At 45.2% G+C, this 17887-nt stretch overlaps 1 protein-coding gene across 1 annotated transcript in view; it reads left to right on the forward strand.

Annotated features, from left to right (window-relative positions):
• DNAH1 (dynein axonemal heavy chain 1) overlaps positions 1 to 17887 on the forward strand; it is a 74474-nt gene that overhangs the window by 30081 nt on the left and 26506 nt on the right. The window contains exons 22-43 of the mRNA XM_062008663.1: positions 371 to 535; positions 1198 to 1319; positions 1875 to 1980; positions 3036 to 3215; positions 4061 to 4201; positions 4856 to 5019; positions 5411 to 5524; positions 6187 to 6375; positions 7424 to 7529; positions 8609 to 8722; positions 9046 to 9195; positions 9688 to 9774; positions 9880 to 10066; positions 10182 to 10273; positions 10736 to 10890; positions 12709 to 12886; positions 13173 to 13367; positions 14041 to 14160; positions 14784 to 14942; positions 15206 to 15310; positions 16514 to 16654; positions 17149 to 17309. Of these exons, the coding sequence (XP_061864647.1) occupies positions 371 to 535; positions 1198 to 1319; positions 1875 to 1980; positions 3036 to 3215; positions 4061 to 4201; positions 4856 to 5019; positions 5411 to 5524; positions 6187 to 6375; positions 7424 to 7529; positions 8609 to 8722; positions 9046 to 9195; positions 9688 to 9774; positions 9880 to 10066; positions 10182 to 10273; positions 10736 to 10890; positions 12709 to 12886; positions 13173 to 13367; positions 14041 to 14160; positions 14784 to 14942; positions 15206 to 15310; positions 16514 to 16654; positions 17149 to 17309 (3131 nt within the window). The remainder of the gene's footprint in view (positions 1 to 370; positions 536 to 1197; positions 1320 to 1874; positions 1981 to 3035; positions 3216 to 4060; positions 4202 to 4855; positions 5020 to 5410; positions 5525 to 6186; positions 6376 to 7423; positions 7530 to 8608; positions 8723 to 9045; positions 9196 to 9687; positions 9775 to 9879; positions 10067 to 10181; positions 10274 to 10735; positions 10891 to 12708; positions 12887 to 13172; positions 13368 to 14040; positions 14161 to 14783; positions 14943 to 15205; positions 15311 to 16513; positions 16655 to 17148; positions 17310 to 17887) is intronic.

Below are 17887 nucleotides of genomic sequence, written 5' to 3' on the forward strand. Positions count from 1 at the left end.
CTGTGTGCTCACTTACTGCTCTGTGCTGTAAATACAGAAACACTAGCTATAGAACTTGGACCTAGCACCACAAAATCCCTTTGAGCTTTAGTATTGCCTTACACATATTTCTAAACTACCCTCATCAAACCAGTGAGTGTTAGTTCTGATGCCTGCTGACAACAATTAGCCAAAGGGACTGGTAGGAAATTGTTAATTATTTGGGAAGGAAATTCCAGGGCCTGACACTGCAGGGAGATTTTAGAATTGTGGGAGGCTTAAGAGCAGCATTTGTTTTGTCTTTAAACCCATTCTGGTACACAGATTAGATGGTTTTGTTGAACAGGTTCAAAGCACAGTGTCCTGCTATGATTTTCCTGCTTTGCACTAGGATGTCCTAGAGGAATGGCTGAACTGCCAGCGCTCCTGGCTCTACTTGGAGTCCATCTTTAGATCAGAAGACATCAAAAGACAGCTGCCCTTGGAAAGCCAGCGCTTCCAGGCCATGGATAAGGACTGGAGGAACATCATGAAGAATGCCAATGAAAACCCTCAGGTGAGGTATTCCAAATTCCTTGAGGCTGTGCCTTCAGGTCATTGCTTTTATAATGATGTGGCATGAGCAGGGCTGTATAAACCATGCAGCCTTTCCCAGGGTGCTGTGCTAGGTTTCTTCTCCTGGAACATGGCCTTTTGTTCCAAATGGACAGTCATTCCCTGCAATGCCTTGGACTAAGCTGTCTGTGCCACCACTTACCTTCTTCCCAGCACAGACTCCCTCCCCCTTACAACTCCTGAAACCAAGCCTGCTGTAACCCTAATCCATAGGAAACTCCTTGATTCCTCCTCAAGACTGACTCTTTATACCCATTGTTTAGCTCTTCTGCTGCACTTTGCCTGTTTCAGTGTCCTGTTAGCCATGCTCTGCACTCTTCTGTTCTCATTTTCACTTCCCAGGGCTCCATCACCACTTGTATTCCATATTACCAATGTTGGTATTTAGGGGAACCCAGAAATGTGCTTGTCACATCCCTAAGTGTTGTTTCCCCTCCTTGCCCACCAAGCTCACACATCTCCAGATCCCTGTGAAAGTATTCCTGTGAATGAGTCATTTAAACCCTATCAGTAACAGCACTGGGCAACCCAATTATCTCCACTGCCTTATCTCCCACGTGCTCAGAATTCTGATGCTTGCTCTGTTCTCTGTGCTGTGTACAGGTGATTTCTTTGTGCCCTGATCCTGTGCTGCTAGACAAGCTGCGGACATGTAACGAACTCCTTGAACTTGTACAGAAAGGGCTGAGTGACTATTTGGAGACAAAGAGAGGTGCTTTTCCCAGGTAACCCCAAACTTCAGTAGGCTGGATCACACTCCTCAGTTCAGAAAACATGAAACAAGAGGCTCACTCCAGCTTACTCTGCCAAGAAAGAGCAAAAGAGTCTGAGCTTAGGATACTGTCTTGAGACTGCAAACATAAGCAAAGCTGTGCCTTTCAATGCTGCCATCTGATGGGGAGAAGAGGCAGACACAAAGGTTGGGAGTTGAGTGCAGTCTGGCAGCATCATCGTGTATTTGTGCCTCATGGTTTCTCTAGAAAGGATGGGGTAAAATGAAAACTTCTGTGTAACTCCATCTCTTATTCCTGAAGGAATACTTCCATTCTTTGATACTCATTCCAACCCACTTTGCACGGGAGTAATTGACTTCTGCAGATGCAAAAGTCTGTCTCTACAGAAATGTAGATGGCTGGACCATGGCTGCTACTCCTCAGCACAAATACAAAGAGATAGTGAGCAGTTAGGAAACAGTGTCTCTAGAAGAAGCCTTGTCAGGGCTTAGGCCCTGGTGCTACAGTAAAAAGAGCTTCCCCTTATGCCTGTCTCTGTGTTTCCAGGTTCTACTTCCTTTCAGATGATGAGCTGCTAGAGATATTGTCTCAGACAAAAGACCCCACTGCTGTACAACCTCACCTCCGCAAATGCTTCGAGAACATTGCACAGGTAGGCAAAGCAAGCACCCTCTTGGCTTGGCCCAGCTCTGGGAAGCTGGTGTCATGGGAACTTGGAAGGTTGTTTACATCCTGCTCTGTGGAACTTGCAACTGTATGTGGGCTTTGCAAGTTGCTGCCTGCCCTGGGGTGGGATTCAAGCAACTTCACTTTAGGCATTTCAAAGCCAGATGTCTGCCTGTGAACTGGGCACTCTCAGTTGCCTTTTAGACAATGAGGGGAAAATAGGCACCTGCAAAGGGCAACTTACAGAATTTCACTTCCATCCCCATCTTAGGAGGAGAGACACTCCCTCTAGAGATGTTTGTCCATCCCACTGTGGAAGCCATGAGAAGTAGCTCAGACTTAGAGGTCTACTCACAGGCACCTGGTTGGGATGGAATCCCACTCTTGCTGACAGCCTCAGGAGGGACAAGAAGTGAGCAAGCCTAAACTGAAATAAGTTTCTGCTTTTATCCCTACTTAAGAGCTGGGGTTAACCCAGCTATTTTTTCCTCTTTATTATTCCTAATAGACTTCAGACTCCATGGCCAGTCACAGCCTGCACCACCACAATACTCAGACAAAAAAAACCCAATCTCCTAGTCATTAGCTTGGGAAAATAGAAAGGAAATTGAACTGGAAACCTGGTGCAAAGCCACTGGAATAAATAAGGGGAATGTCAGTGATAGGCTGGGGCACAGGAGAAGCTCTTAAAATTTTACTCTTACAACCAAGCACTGTGACCTCAAGGGAAATGATTTAAATCTGCAGAATTGAACAGGAATCAAGGGTTTGAATCTTAGACAGGCAGTGAGAAATGTTCATCCTACCTATAATTTGATTTGCTTCACTCAAACCAGCAACATGAATCTCTTGTTTTCATACGACTTTTTGAGAGGTCATTCTGCACATCTGTCACACACTTTATTATCACTATTGACAACTAAGTTTGGCACCAGATTTATAATGAGCCTACACCACTACAGCCTGGCTGTTCCCCAGTGGCAGGAAGGCAGGGATAGAAAGGAGGAACCACATTTACATCTCCTTTTGCACTTCCATTAGCTACAGTTCCAGGAGGACCTACAGATCACACACATGTACTCTGCTGAAGGAGAAGAGGTGAAGCTGTTTATTCCCATCTACCCCACTGACAATGTGGAGGATTGGCTGCTGGAAGTGGAGAAGTCCATGAAGGCCACTATCCGGGACAACATAGAAAGATCTATTGGCGTTTATCCAGAGGTAAGAGTTGTGTCACAGACTGGTAGGTCTCTGACATCTTTGTTCCAGGCTTCTTGTAGAGTTCACCAGTGATGGAGCTTAGTGAATTTGTGATATTCTACTAGTTTTAAAATGCAACCTTTAATCCAGTTGTGTGTGGGTCAAGTGCAGAATGTGCATTTGAGCAAGCAGCTAATGGTCCAGGAGAATGCAAACCTGCACACTCACTCAAGAGCCCCAGAACACTTCCAATATCATAGTACAACCCTGTATGAATCCCTATCTACTCCTGTCTCCAGGCAACTTCCTTTTCTAACAATCTTCTTCAGCTCTCATGTCTCACACAGTGTGCTAGGGGCTGGTGAAAGTACCCAAGGCACATGAATTATTTGTTGTGGTTAATGCCTAGGGGATGCATCATGGCTCTGGTCTCTGTGTAAAAGCTATGCTGGCAGAAAAGTGAAACTTCAGTTTGGGTCTAGGGAGGGAGAAAGGCTGAAGAATGAAAGACCTCAGATATTTCTGTTACTGGTTTCTACACAGTCTGAAAATTTGTAACTAGGAAAGTTAGAACAGGCCAGAGGAAGAACAACAGGCCAGGAATCATTCTTTTGGATCTCAGAGATTCCTGTTCTTCACCTGCTGCTGGCCGATTGGAACCAGTTACAAACCTTCAGGTTGCACAGTGGACAAAAGGTACCTGCTGTACCAATCATGGCAACTGCAGGAAAAAAAGGAAACTCTCTTAACCAAGAACTCCATTCTTATTTGTTAATCATGCATCTCAGAGCACGGAGATGTAGAAATTAAAAAACACAAACTGGTAAATCATTTTCTTACCATCTTTTTTTTTCTTCTTCTTTAAGACTCCACGTAGCACATGGGTCTTGCAGTGGCCTGGCCAAGTGGTCATTGCTGGCTGCCAGATTTTCTGGACAAAAGAAGTGTCTGAAGCTCTGGAAGCTGGAGATTTGTCCAGCAGACTTTTCCCACAGCTGAGTAGTCAGGTATGAAAATGAATATCAAGGGTGAGATTTTGCCAGATGGAGACTTTTCAGTCATCAGAACTTGGATAACTTACAAATACAGTGAGGACAATTCTGTAGGAAAAACACAGAGACAGTCCTGCACAGCTCAAAACCAGGTTAAAAAAGCAGGTTCTTGTCATCTTAATCCTTAGGATATCCATCATCATAAACCTCAAATAGTCTACAGTACTGATAACATTATCATTACCTGAAGACAGAAACAAGGGGAATGAAAGATAACTTCCCCAGGGTCACCCAAGAAATCAAAGGTGGAGAACTGAAGGGATAGACAGTAGAAGTCAAAGTGAAACTGTATCCTTCGTATCTGTTCCACACATCTAATCACACCTGATACCTGGGACATATTAACTTCAGGCCTCATCGTGGCTCTCAGGCTTTTGTTTTCCCCTGCACATGGTAGTGGTGTAGGCAGAAGGCAGCTTGGAGCCAGCCCTGTGCAGTGTTTGCTTTCTGAGCTGTCATTTGTATCTCTGACGAGAGGAGGGGCAGAAATTGTCTGGACACAGCCTATGATCTGGACTTACCATGCCATAATTTTGATTGCATTGTATTAATACAGCCTGGGACTTTAGGATATGGATTGCTTCAGAGTACTTTCTTTTCCTTACCCAGCTGGGGGATTTGGTTGCCCTGGTCCGTGGAAAATTGTCCAAGATGCAGCGAGCAGTGTTGTCAGCTCTTATTGTGATCGAAGTCCATGCCAAGGATGTTGCAGCAAAGCTGATTGAGGAGAATGTGACAAGCATGAATGATTTTGAGTGGATCTCCCAGCTCAGGTAGAAAGCATAGCTGTTGAGCCTCACCTGGCCTCCCTGGCCACTCTTTGTTCTCCTTACCCATCAATCGTGTCCATGGCAAATAGAATCAAGAGTCTGCATAGTTTGTTGAGCAGCATTCTTGACGTCTGTATGAAAAGTGATTTTGAAGGCTGCCAAGGAATTTGAGACAGATTCTCCTGCCCAAGGAGTGTGGTGTTTGATATAACACCTAATTTCAGGGTCTATGAGAACTCCTGTCCACCCTGTTGTTTTACCTTATCTCTCTTCTCTTGAGAGGGAAATCCCTTGACATACAGATCTCCAAACCTGCAGGCTGTAGTCTTTTGAGCTGCTATATTGTCTGTCAGCCAGTGTTTATCTGTCTGATGTCATGTTTACTCATCATTAGGTACTACTGGACGAGGGGAGACCTGTACATCAGAGCAGTCAATGCTGAATTTATCTATGGCTATGAGTATCTGGGGAACAGTGGCCGTCTGGTTATCACACCCCTCACTGACAGGTAAGGAGATTGCTTTCTGGGTAATAAATGTATCTTTTTCAGTTTGTTTGTGGTTTAGGGGTTTGTCTGGGTTTGGTTTTGTTTGGTTGGGGTTTTTTTCTGGATGAACAAGCCTCATTGGGAATTAACCCAAGGATCTGACCATGATAGTCTTCCTGCTTCATGGATGTAAATAGAACCCATTGTGCAGTAAAGGACTACCTGAGACAAGGGCACAGGAACACCCTGGCATTGATTCTATTGTATTTCTAGAGATCAGTGCTCACACTGATTACTTTCACTCTCCTCATTCTTAACGTAGTGCCCTAACTCATATAAAATGCCCACCTGATAGCTAAGAAGCTCTTCTACAAACCAGTAGATAGGGACATCTAATACTCCAGAATATACAGCAGCAATAATAGTTTTACCCTTTTGTAACTGTCCTTTGTCTGGAGAGTGAATTTGTAGCCAGTGGCAGCAGGATTTATCCATGCAGGCCCCCGTGAATACTAATCAAGGCCACATAGCTCACTCCTTTGCAGAATGCTGCATATATAAGCAGTTCTGCAGAATAATAAAGAATGGATTCCTACTTGTCTCCAGCTGGATGCATCATATGTTTCCCTTACTGAAATCAGGAGCAGAAATGCTTTTCATCATCTGGTCTCTCTTTGTTGTAGGTGTTATCTGACACTTACAGGAGCTCTGCACCTGAAATTTGGAGGAGCACCCGCAGGACCAGCAGGAACAGGCAAAACAGAAACAACAAAAGACCTGGGCAAAGCACTAGCAATCCAAACTGTAGTGTTCAACTGCTCTGACCAGCTTGACTTTATGGCAATGGGAAAGTTTTTTAAAGGATTAGCCAGGTACAATGAGCTGCTGCGTGTTGTTGTGAAGGAGTGGGTAGCATCGAGCCACTGGGGATTGGTGGGTATTTGTCATAGCAGCCCAGCAGATCAAGCAAAGCCCTAATAAAGAGGTCACTGTGTTCGTTCCAGAATGAGCAAAGTTACAAAGTTCCTGCCAGAAGGGAAGGACAGTTGAGCCAATTAAAAAAAAACAAGCTAAAAAGAGATCCTCTTCAATTAGGGCAAAATTAAACTGCTTTGCACCAGTCCACTCTTAGGCACCTGTGCACATTTTTGCAGCTCTGGCCATTGTTTTAATATCATACACATTGGATGGAGATTCAGCCCACAATCTGCTTAATCTTAAGAAGGAGAGAATCTGCTGAGTGTATCCAAAATTGAGCAGCCAAGAGAGACTGCTCTAGGCCCTGAGGGATCCTCTCAGAGAAGCTTCTCTCTTCTCTACATTTCAAACAGAGCTGCTCTAATTAGTCTGTTGCACACTGGTGAATCTGAATTAGTTACTCCAACAAAAGCTGATACTTTTTTCTCAGATGTTTCCTTTGCAAGTAATTTAACTTCTTTCTTAAACCATGCTTTGTGGGAAGATCACCTTCCTCATATCCACGTTTCCAGCTTTATACGTAGCCTTGCAAGCTCTGAAAAATGGACTTGAGAGAATCTGCTACACCTACACCTTGGGTACAAAATGGGAGTTCAGCATGATACCCCTTCCAAGCCCAAATGTGGGACATGCAGAATTTGTCCCAGGCTGCAGGATCAGACATTGCCATGGTCTTGCAGGGGCCATGCACCTTTTCACTCACCACATGGCCTGGGATGTGTAGTGGGGGCCAGGGGCTATGGCCCTTCGCACTGTACCACTATGCTGCGGCTCTGTCCCTACCTGCTGGGGGTTGTTAGGGGCCACTCAGGTTCACTTCTTGTCTCTGTGCTGCCTCTCCAGTAGGTGGATATGTAATTTCTACATCTAGCTGAGCTTTTGAATGCAAGTTTGCTCCTGTGTGATGTTCCTGACACCTCTAATTTTCCCTTCCTTGCCCAGCTCTGGTGCATGGGCTTGCTTTGATGAGTTCAACCGCATTGATATCGAGGTGCTCTCTGTGGTGGCCCAGCAGATCACAACCATTCAGAAAGCACAGCAGCAGAGGGTATGTAATGAATATATGGATGCAAAACCAGACAAAACCAATTTCCACTTGAGCTAGCATAGGCAAGTCCTTGTATTTGCATGCATCTTCACAGAGGATCAGCTTCACTGCTCAGGGGCAACTGGGACAGACATACTTGAGCCTGCAAGGGCATGAGTAATGCCCTCACTGGGGTGCATCATATTAGGCCATTACACAGTCAGCATCCTGAGTGGGCTTTGTAACCTCACTCTAGTCTGTGCTGCCACAGTTGCTCACACTCACAGGCTCAACTATGTCTCAGCTTGAGCTGCAGTGCCAGCAGACTTTGGTGTGGGAGACACTCGGATACAGATCCTGAGCTGCTACAAATTGTAGTTGTGGTAAAGGCAGCCAGTGTTCTGCCATGAATTGCTCAGCACCACGTTTGTCTAAATGTGTTACCCAAGCTTTAGTGGAGTCACAAAACCCCATACACACAGAAAAATGCATACTCATGCACACACAGAGTTGCAATGTAAAGTGAACTGTTAGCTTTACATGGAGACTCAGCTGCCAGACAGTCTACCAGCCAGCTTCAGCTTCATTCTCTGGAGACTCAGGGGTTAAGACCTGAATCACCTTGACTTTAGCTTGGAATTAGAAACTTGCTCTCTGTGAATCTTCTGCATTACTTTATTCCCCACCTGAAATTACTACCTACACAGCTTTAAAAGGATTTAGGTTTCTCTTTGCCCTCTCTGACATGAATTAATTCAGGTCCAAACTCTACTGCAGAATAGATGGAAAGATGTTTGTTTATATCTGGAGGGTTAGAAGTCTGTTCAAGAGCTAAAGAAGAAAGAAAGAAAAAAATACCGTATCAGTAAATCTTCCATGAGCACAGTTTCTTAAACAGGGGAAAAATATTGCTGGTAATGCTGGATTCCTGCAGTGGGATCAGATTGAGTCACTACAGCTGTGGGCAGCTGTATGTGTCTGTGCTTGATAATTTAACTACTGAAAGCCATGTTTTCCTCTTGGAAGATTCTGTACATGATTTAATTTGCAGGTCAGGCTCTGTTCTTTGAGGATGATCATATTTTTAATTGATGATCCAGGTGGATCGCTTCATGTTTGAAGGCACAGAAATCCCACTGGTCCCATCCTGTGCAGTCTTCATCACAATGAACCCAGGCTATGCTGGGCGTACTGAGCTGCCTGATAACCTCAAGGTAAGAAGGGCAGACTGCATACACAGAAAGAAGAGGGGTGACACAGGTGCTGGATGCTACCCAGACCACCAGTGTGTCCAGGACAAGGATTAGGATGTGATCCTTTTGGAAAGTTTCTAGGATCATTTTGAGATTCGAATGACATTTCTAGCCAAATGGTGCTTTTCAGATTGTAGTCTGTAATGATGCTACCCTGACAGGTGCCAGGCACATTCATGCTATGCCCTCTAAATAGTCTGGGGTAGATATTCAGCCTTTTCAGTTTGCTGGGAAAAGTAAGGAACAACAGTGTTTTGATCTTGTGTTGGAACTGTATGTTTCAGGCTCTCTTTCGTCCTGTGGCTATGATGGTCCCAGATTACTCCATGATTGCTGAGATCTCACTCTACTCCTTTGGGTTTAATGAAGCCAAAGTCCTTGCCAAGAAGATCACCACAACATTCAAACTACTGTCAGAGCAGCTCAGTGCCCAGGTAAATGCTTTAATGTCTATGAATGTTTTTTTTTTTTAAAGGTGAGGCTTTCTGTGCTGGGGCACTAAGCACTTGGATGCTTCTCTTGGTGCCTTGTGATAGTGTGTCACAAAAAGGTCATAATACCTTTTCTTCAGCTACCACACTCCTTAATTCTCATCTCCTCTTCTGTGGCTGGACTTGCATTCACCTTCAGTCCTAGTTAGGATGACAATGGCAGGGCAGTTGAGCCAAGCAGCCCTGCCTACTTCTCACTCCATTTAGGATTTTTCATCATAGTTTTTTCATCTTCCTCACCTGCAGTTTGTACAACTGAGGACTAGTTAGTTGTCTAAAGGATCCTGAGAGCAGACTTGGATGAAGGAGCAGTTGTTCTAAAGACACAACTCTCTCCTTTTCCTTCTCTTACCTGCTGAGCGCATGCATAGTTTCACTCTGGTTTACGTGATGCTCCTGTATCTGATGACTTTGTTTCCTCTGTGCTTTTTCCAGGACCACTATGACTTTGGAATGAGATCTGTCAAGACTGTCATCTCAACAGCTGGCAACCTCAAAAGAGAGAATCCTACAATGAATGAGGTAAGTGTACTTACACTTTACAGTGTCACAGACTCCCGCGGCCTTTTCTGCAGCCACAGAAGAGAGGCAGGATCTTGGAAGTTCTGACTTCTTAAATCTTTGCAGGAGCTGATCTGCCTGCGGGCTATCAGGGATGCCAACATACCCAAATTCCTTCAGGATGACCTCAAGCTCTTCAATGGTATTGTCTCAGATTTGTTTCCCAAGATCAGAGAACAGCCTGTTGATTATGGCATCCTGGAAGAAGCCATTCGCCAGTCCTGCATCAAACTGAATCTGAAGGATGTTGATGGTGAGGGGAAAGGCTCTCCACAAGCTCCCTCTGGGTCTGGGCTTTTAGGCTAGTGCTCTGTCCTAGGAAGGAGACAGGGGGTCTCAGGCCCACTCTGCATCATCTTCCTCTACAGGTTTTGTGACTAAGTGCATCCAGCTCTACGAAACCACTGTGGTTCGTCATGGCCTTATGCTGGTGGGGCCAACAGGCTCTGGGAAGACAAAGGTATAGTTGAGACACTCTGCTGGCTCCGTAGAGAGTGATGCAGAGGGTTAAGCTTCACAGAAGACTCACACACCAGTATTTCCAGCTTCTCTCAGATAGAATTCAGGGTACCAAGATGCTGCCTTTTAGTATTGATTTATAGCCATGGGGAAGTATATTACTAGCTCATTCTTGAGCTGGGAGATTAGACTGAGGCTTATTAGCTCTGCTGCAAATTGCTAAAGCTGAGACATAGTCTGACATCTCAAGATGCTTCAGGCCTCTTATACAGGAGATCTAACTTCCTCCCTGCCTTTACCAAGAATGCTTTATTTCTGTGAATACAGCCAGGCATCTCCTTTCTAGATATTATCCTTCACTATGTCTCCTCACTGCCTTTTGAATGCAATTGCTGTGAAAACAAGTGGCTTTGTCATTATGGAGCTGTGGTAGTTCACTTTCTTGCTCTCCTGCTTTTTGCAGAGTTACAAAGTCCTGGCAGCTGCAATGACATCACTGAAAGGTCAGCCTGCAGCCAGTGGTGGGAATTACGAAGCAGTCAACTACTTTGTACTGAATCCCAAATCCATCACAATGGGCCAGCTTTATGGAGAGTTCAACTTGCTAACACATGAGTGGTAAAGTACAAAACCTGCTCTCCTTCCTTCTTCTAGTGCTGAGCCTCTTCTCTTAAAGGCCGAGAACTGTGCAAGATAGTGGCATAAAGCCAGCAGTGATCAAGTCCTTGTCCTCACCAAGCTGCAACAGGCAGTCACGGTGATTTAAGCTGACATCTTCTGTGGTGTGCTTGGCCCAGACAGTTACTGCAGCTCAGCTCGCAGCATTAACTGTCTAACAAGAAATAATTGAATTGCTTTGGAGCACAGGCCCCTTGCTCTAAGGTGCAGCAGCTTTAAAACATTTGTTTTGCTTCTGAAGAAAAGTGACCTCTGTACTGCACACTTGAATCATTCTGTATAAATACACTGGTGGCCTTGAACAATGAGGCATGACTTTCAGGCATAAAGAGGCATTTCATCCCTGTTACCAGGGCTCCTGCTTGCTTACGTGGTTTGGAAGCAAGAACCAATAGCCCCTTTACCCTCTTGACAGCCAGGTCCTGCTGCTTATGCTTCCATATAATGTAAGGAAATACTTCTTCCCTGTTCAGATGAGGGAGCCCTGGAAGGGGCTGCCCAGATGGGTTGTTGAGTCTCCTTCTCTGGAGACATTCAAAACCCACCTGGATGAGTTCCTGTGTGACCTACTCTAGGTGGTCCTGCTCTGGCAGAGGGGGTGGACTGGATGATCTTTTGAGGTCCCTTCCAACTCATAAGATTTTGTGATGTGTGACCAGAGGTTGAATTTGCATCTCACTTTATCCAAAAGCTAAGGCGTGAGAAGCAGTGTGAGTCTTCCTTTGGCCCCATCACCCACCACTTGTTTAGAGGCAAAACTAAAAACTATGTTCTGTAAAGCAGGGAAACTAAATATGAAACTAACTGCCTACAGGAAAAGTGAAAGCAAGTGAGCATTACTGATGATACACAGAGCTTCCCAGCTTGGGCTCTGGTGCATCTTTACTGAAGGACATTTTCTAGGATATTCCAGTAAAGCTCGACAGTTTATTTATGATGTGCCTCTACCCAAGGGCAACACACAGGCACATCAACATGACAAAACAAAAATACAACAGCCATGTCAAATGTATTTCCAGACAAATCCATCTGTTTTAATCAGCTGAGCTTTAGAACAGACTGTTTTCCCTTGATCTCAATAACAATACCCTGGAATTCACTAGCACTATAAAAACAACAAATAATTAGTTGATAATGGGAGTAGAGTCCAGAGCCTGAACAGAAATTGCACTCCAGGTTTCCATGTACAGATTAAGTTCTTGCTGTCAAAAGCCAGCATTCCTCATGTGTCCTGTTCACCAGCTCCAGCACCATCCAGGTTCACAGGCTGCTGAGAATGGGGAATTTCAATTAGAAAGAGGGTAAAGTCATGCTCTGTATTCATCTTCACAACCTGTAATTACCCAGCTGAAGCATCTGAATTAGCAGAGTAGCTGTCCCGACTCTCCCTTTACACTTGGCAGAGGAAAGAGCAGATAACTTTCCTATGACCTGAACTGCATGTTAGCAAGGTCTCTTTGTTTTTCACTGAAGACAGAGATGTTAAAGGGAAGCTTGGCACTTTATAGTTAGATGACATGAAGTCCAAATCCTAATACCCAAAGAAATTGTCTCATGGTGTCACTCAGGCTGAGATGTATCTCTCGGTAAATGAAAGAATGAGATGGATTCATACAGTTCATCAAGTGAGGCACAGGTATCCTTGGGCACACAAACCTAGGAAACCTTCTGGCTTTGATGCTTTGAGTGGTGGAGGCTTTGTCATTGATTTCAGCAAAACCAGAATGGGCCAAGCTCTGCCTTCCTCCCACCTTTCAGGACAGACGGGATCCTTTCCTCACTCATCCGGCAGGGAGCTGCAGCCACTGACACCAGCAAGAAGTGGTACATGTTTGATGGGCCAGTTGATGCTTTGTGGATTGAGAACATGAACACAGTGTTAGATGACAATAAGAAGCTGTGCCTCAGCTCAGGGGAAATCATCAAGCTGACAGAGGTAACTCATCCCTCCCATTGTTGCTCTCTGTTGCCTGTTTTCCTTCCTCCCTCTTGAAACAGACCTGCCTTTTACTTTGCACTTGATGTCTGTGATGGGCTTGTATGCAAAATGGTGTCTCAATAGCACATCTGTGTTGGCCAGTCCTCTGTTGTGCTGCACTAACACAACAAAAAGAGGCATCCTGCAACAAAGGGAAAGATTTCAGCTTTGCTATATTATGCTGAAATATATATTAGAAGTGATTAAGTCCTTATCCTCCTTTTTTCCCTTTTGCAATTGCCAGAGCATGACCATGATGTTTGAAGTCCAGGACCTGGCTGTTGCTTCCCCTGCCACAGTCTCCCGCTGTGGCATGGTTTACCTGGAACCCAGCATCTTGGGGCTGGAGCCTTTCATCGAATGCTGGTTGCAAAAACTCCCAGGCATCATGCAGCCCTTCTCACAGCAGCTAGCATCTCTCTTCAGGAGATTCCTCAAGGTGAGTTACAATGCTGTTCCAGCCTTTGTGTGGCTTGGAGCTTGTCAGCTGAGATAACAACCAGCCCAGACTTGTCAAGGTCTGGATTTAAATGCCATTGTGGGAACACTTCAGACTACGAGGATACAAACTGCTCTGTGAATTTCCTGGGTTTAATGAAGGTTGTTTGCTGATCCCTCTAGATGTGACTTAGTCTTATTGGTCATTATAGCTTGTTTTATTTCATTTTAAAATTATCTTCTGGACAAAAATCATCCCTCCTGCAGCTCTGTTGCTTACAGTGGAGTAACTCCAGGGAGAAGGTTGTAAGAGCAAGTTGTATTATTTCCACCCTGCTCCTAAGCCACTGGTTTAATGAATAACTAAAGGCTCTGAAGAGAGCAAACCATTTAACAGCAGTAATGGCACAAGATGCACGTCACTGTTGCACAAAGCCAAAAGGCAGGCCCAGAGGTGTGTTGGAGTTAAAACTGAACCAAAGGGTTTGACTTGCATCTCTCCAGTCAAAACTGTGGTACTCGGGATGCAGTGGGAAATGGCAGCATTCTCAGTAGTACCCTCCCTGCCAAATGTAGCTGGCAGGGAGGCAAGGAGAAACCAGAACCCTAGAAGGTAAAAGCAAAGTGAAATGTGTTGGATGGTGATGCTGAGCTGTTCCTGCCTCACCTTACAGGAGGCCATCGTCTTTGTCCGGGGGTTTGTGAAGGAGATAATTGCCTCAACAGACAGTAACCTCACAAGGAGCCTCCTCATGCTCTTGGAATGTTTGTTTCAGCCTTTCATTCCCATCGAGGTAGGATTTTGCTGCCTCTATCACTGTGGCTTGTGCCTGTAACTCTTAAAGGCACTAAGTCATGCAGAGGGTTAATCACCAGAGAACAAGGTGTTGGTGCAGAAATGTCATGCTGTAGCTCATCTATGTGGCATAAGATAATACAACATCCTGCAAAGCACAGGTAAATCTGGAAGGATTATGCTTTGCCTGCTGAAAGAACAAAAGATAAGCTCCATGCCTACCAGGCTGAAGGGAAGAGGTACACTTTTATTTATAGCAGAGGGAATTGGAGAATGAGTGGAAAGCAGAGATCAGAGCTAAGCAGTGATGCACTTCAGATTGCAGACCCTTTGAGACTTAGTATTGAAGAAGGCTGGACAATTTTCAAATTAAAAACCAAAGACTAAATTCTTCTCCCAGCTCCTTTTGAATGACATTAGCTCAGCAAGGGGAGTCTCTCAAGTACACCAATCGAACAGCAAGTTTTAATCCACAGGATACATTAACAAGGGCTGTGAAAAATGATCTAGAAAAAGCTAAGTAGAGGCTGAACAGAATTATGAGCACATTAAGAAGAATCTGGGGTTTGTGTACCTTAACCATGCCTGAGCAGTTTACTTCTGCTCTTCTCTGATTGTCAGGGAATTAGGACGATTCCCCAGGAGAAGGCAGCTCGTATTGGAGAGCTGGTTGAACCCTGGTTTATCTTTGCCTTGATCTGGAGTGTGGGTGCTACCGGAGACTCCCAAGGTCGTGTGGCCTTCAGCTTGTGGCTGAGGGAGAAGATGGCAAAGGAAAAGGTGAGTAAAGGAAAAGCAGATCTTCTCTTATTATAGAGGAACTGGTAATGAGGAATGGGGTCAGAGTTTCTTCAATGGGCTTCATCTTGGGATCTGGTGTGCCACATCTGCCTCAAACTTCAAGGGACCCCTGGAGTTGGAAGATGTGGGAGAGAAACCTGACCTCGCTGATGTGGGCAGCATCCTGTTAGTAAAGTCTTCCTTGCAGTAGTGCAGATCCTGCTATGAATTCAGTCAGGTTCACCACAGCTTTATTCCCACAGATCCAGTTACTTTTCCCAGAAGAAGGGCTGGTTTATGACTATAAACTGTATGATGCTGGGCTTAGCAGTGCTGAAGATGATCTGGATGAAGAGGTCATTAGGGAGGTAATATACTTTACTTTCATCTCCAAGCTGGGAAACTGGGGGAAGGGATCAGGAAGCAACATAGTCCTGCTGCATTTGGTAGGATTTTCTCATCAAGGGCAAATAAGAAAGGCCTATAGAAACCAAGTGAGAATGTTTAACGTGAAGTTAAGCTTTTCATTAAAGGCCGCAGGCAGTTTCTTCCCATCAGGGTTGTGAAGCAGATCTTTTGAATCTGAGCCACAGGCTGCTCAGTTCAGACCTGAGTGCCTCTGCTAGTGCTCAGGAAAGTGAGAGAGCTCTACAAGTGTGGCTGCTGGAGGACAGGGAGAAACTCAGATGGAAAGGTCTGTGTTAGAAAGCAGTGCATGACAGCAGAGGAGCTGTGTGCAGCAGTCTGCAGGACGGGCAAGGCAGACAAGTCTGACATCTTTTTCACAGGAGACAGCAGACCAGTAGGGCATGCAAGGCCCATCTGACTGACAGTCACCAGCCCCTGAGCCAGGGAAGGAAATTGCTTCTCCTTCCTGAAATCAGAGCAAAGTAAAGATCCCACATGAACATCAGATGCTCAGCAGAAGCTGCCAGCATCAGTGGCATTTCCCCCAGCATTTCTGCGGGGAAACCACACAGGCTGGTCAAGAACATGTATTATCTCAGTATTGTCCAGCATACCCTTGATAAAACCTTTATCTCACTTGTATAGTGGCCTCTAGGAGGTTGGTCTGTGACTTGATTCTAGCACAGGTCATCCATATCTTGTACAAGTACAAACCCTCTGTGTGCCTCTGAGTACAACACAGGCAATGGCACCAAACATGAAGGTAGGATCCCAGTTAAGCCCTCTTTGTGCCTCTGCCATGGGGGCACTTACAGGGTAGATCAGCTTAGGACAGAATTCCCATCCTTGCAAATATCACAGGTTCTCCATCACCCTTTGGTCACAGTTTTGAGAATGGAGGGCAAGTATGTTGCTGCTGGAGCAATGCTGGAGCTCTTGGGCAACCTTCCCCTGGAAGGAAATGAATGAGGCCCTCAGAGCATTGCCATGCACAAAGGCAGAGGTGACAAGACTAGACAGAGGAGGCAGAAACCTGAATTCCTCGTCAGAATCTGAGCAACTACACAATGAGCTGTGATAGAGCAAACACAGCAGAAATAGCTTTCCTGTTCCTGTAGGGGAACAATGCAACTGCCCCTTCTAAACACTCTCATACCTTTCAGGTGTGTTGGGAGAAGTGGCTGGACTCTACAGCAAAGTTCACCATGGTCCCTGATACCAACTTCTGTGACATTATTGTGCCCACGCTGAACACGGTCCGCATGGCCCAGCTGCTGGAGCTGTTGCTCACCAACCATAAGCCAGTATGTGCCCAGCCTTGTCTTGGATTTCTTGTTTCAACCTTGTTCTCGTCAACAGGGGTACCTTTTCTTCTCCCAGTGCAGTCCAAGCCTAACAGCTACCTGACACTGTGAGGTTATTTCCCACTGTCATGGATTTGTGTTTCTCCACTCAGAAGCTGTGCCTAAGCAACAACAGTTCTCCATTCAGTCACCAGGCACCATGCCAGTGCCTCAAAGGAATATCAACACTCACTTGTTCAATCAAAATGCAGCAATTGCTAAATAGCCCATCACCATCCCTCTTTATGTGTTTCCTAGGGTTCCATTTCATACTTCTCTGGTTGAATTCCCTCGCCACCAAGTGATCTGTTGAACAGTTGGCCTTTACTGAAGGAGCAAACCTTCTGTCCTCCCCCAGCCTTTGAATGCCTAAGTGAACACTAACCTGCAAATGTCAGCTGAGAAACACAGACTGCATGCCTATGGTTATGTTACGTTGCTGCTTGTGCTTTTAGGTTCTCTGTATTGGTCCCACTGGCACGGGGAAGACTCTCACAATTACAGACAAGCTTTTGAAGAACTTGCCTCTCAGATTCATCACCCACTTCCTGATGTTTTCGGCACGTACCTCTGCTAACCAAACCCAGGATCTCATTGACAGCAAACTGGACAAGAGGCAAGTTTCTGTGTTTGCAAAAGCAGTATCCCTGAGCTCAGTGCTTCTACTGACTTGGCCATTTAATTTCATCCCAAGACCTGAAAGGGCCCCAACCACATGCAGCTGTGGATAACAAATAGGACATACACCAAACCCGAGCTGGGCTTGTGAGAGACAGTAGTAACTTGATACAATGGCAAGAAAGTGAGAAGGATTAGTGAGAGTCTGTAAAAGTTGCTCCAATTCTAGTTATTCCAACAATATTTGCATAATATATAAATGCTATTTCTATGTAAAGGCTTAATGTAATGCTACTTAACAACAGAGGTGTTTGCAGACCCTAGTGTGGGGTCTTTGTGGAAACTGATGAGTGGAGAAAACATAGCTGCTGACCCCCAATCCTACTCCCCATGGCTATCAGCTTCCCCTTTGCCTCACCATTCAGCCTATGGTTTGAAGTTTCCAACAGATTCATGGGCTCAAGCTTTGCTTTTAAATGGGTGCAAATATTCATGGACATGGTGCATGAGTAAACAAAATCTCACTCGTGTCTGGAGAGGAGTCAGTGCCTCAAACACTGCATGGAAAAGATCTGG

This window comes from Colius striatus, chromosome 15 (genome assembly GCF_028858725.1).
Source record: "Colius striatus isolate bColStr4 chromosome 15, bColStr4.1.hap1, whole genome shotgun sequence".
NCBI classification, from domain to species: Eukaryota; Metazoa; Chordata; class Aves; order Coliiformes; family Coliidae; genus Colius; species Colius striatus.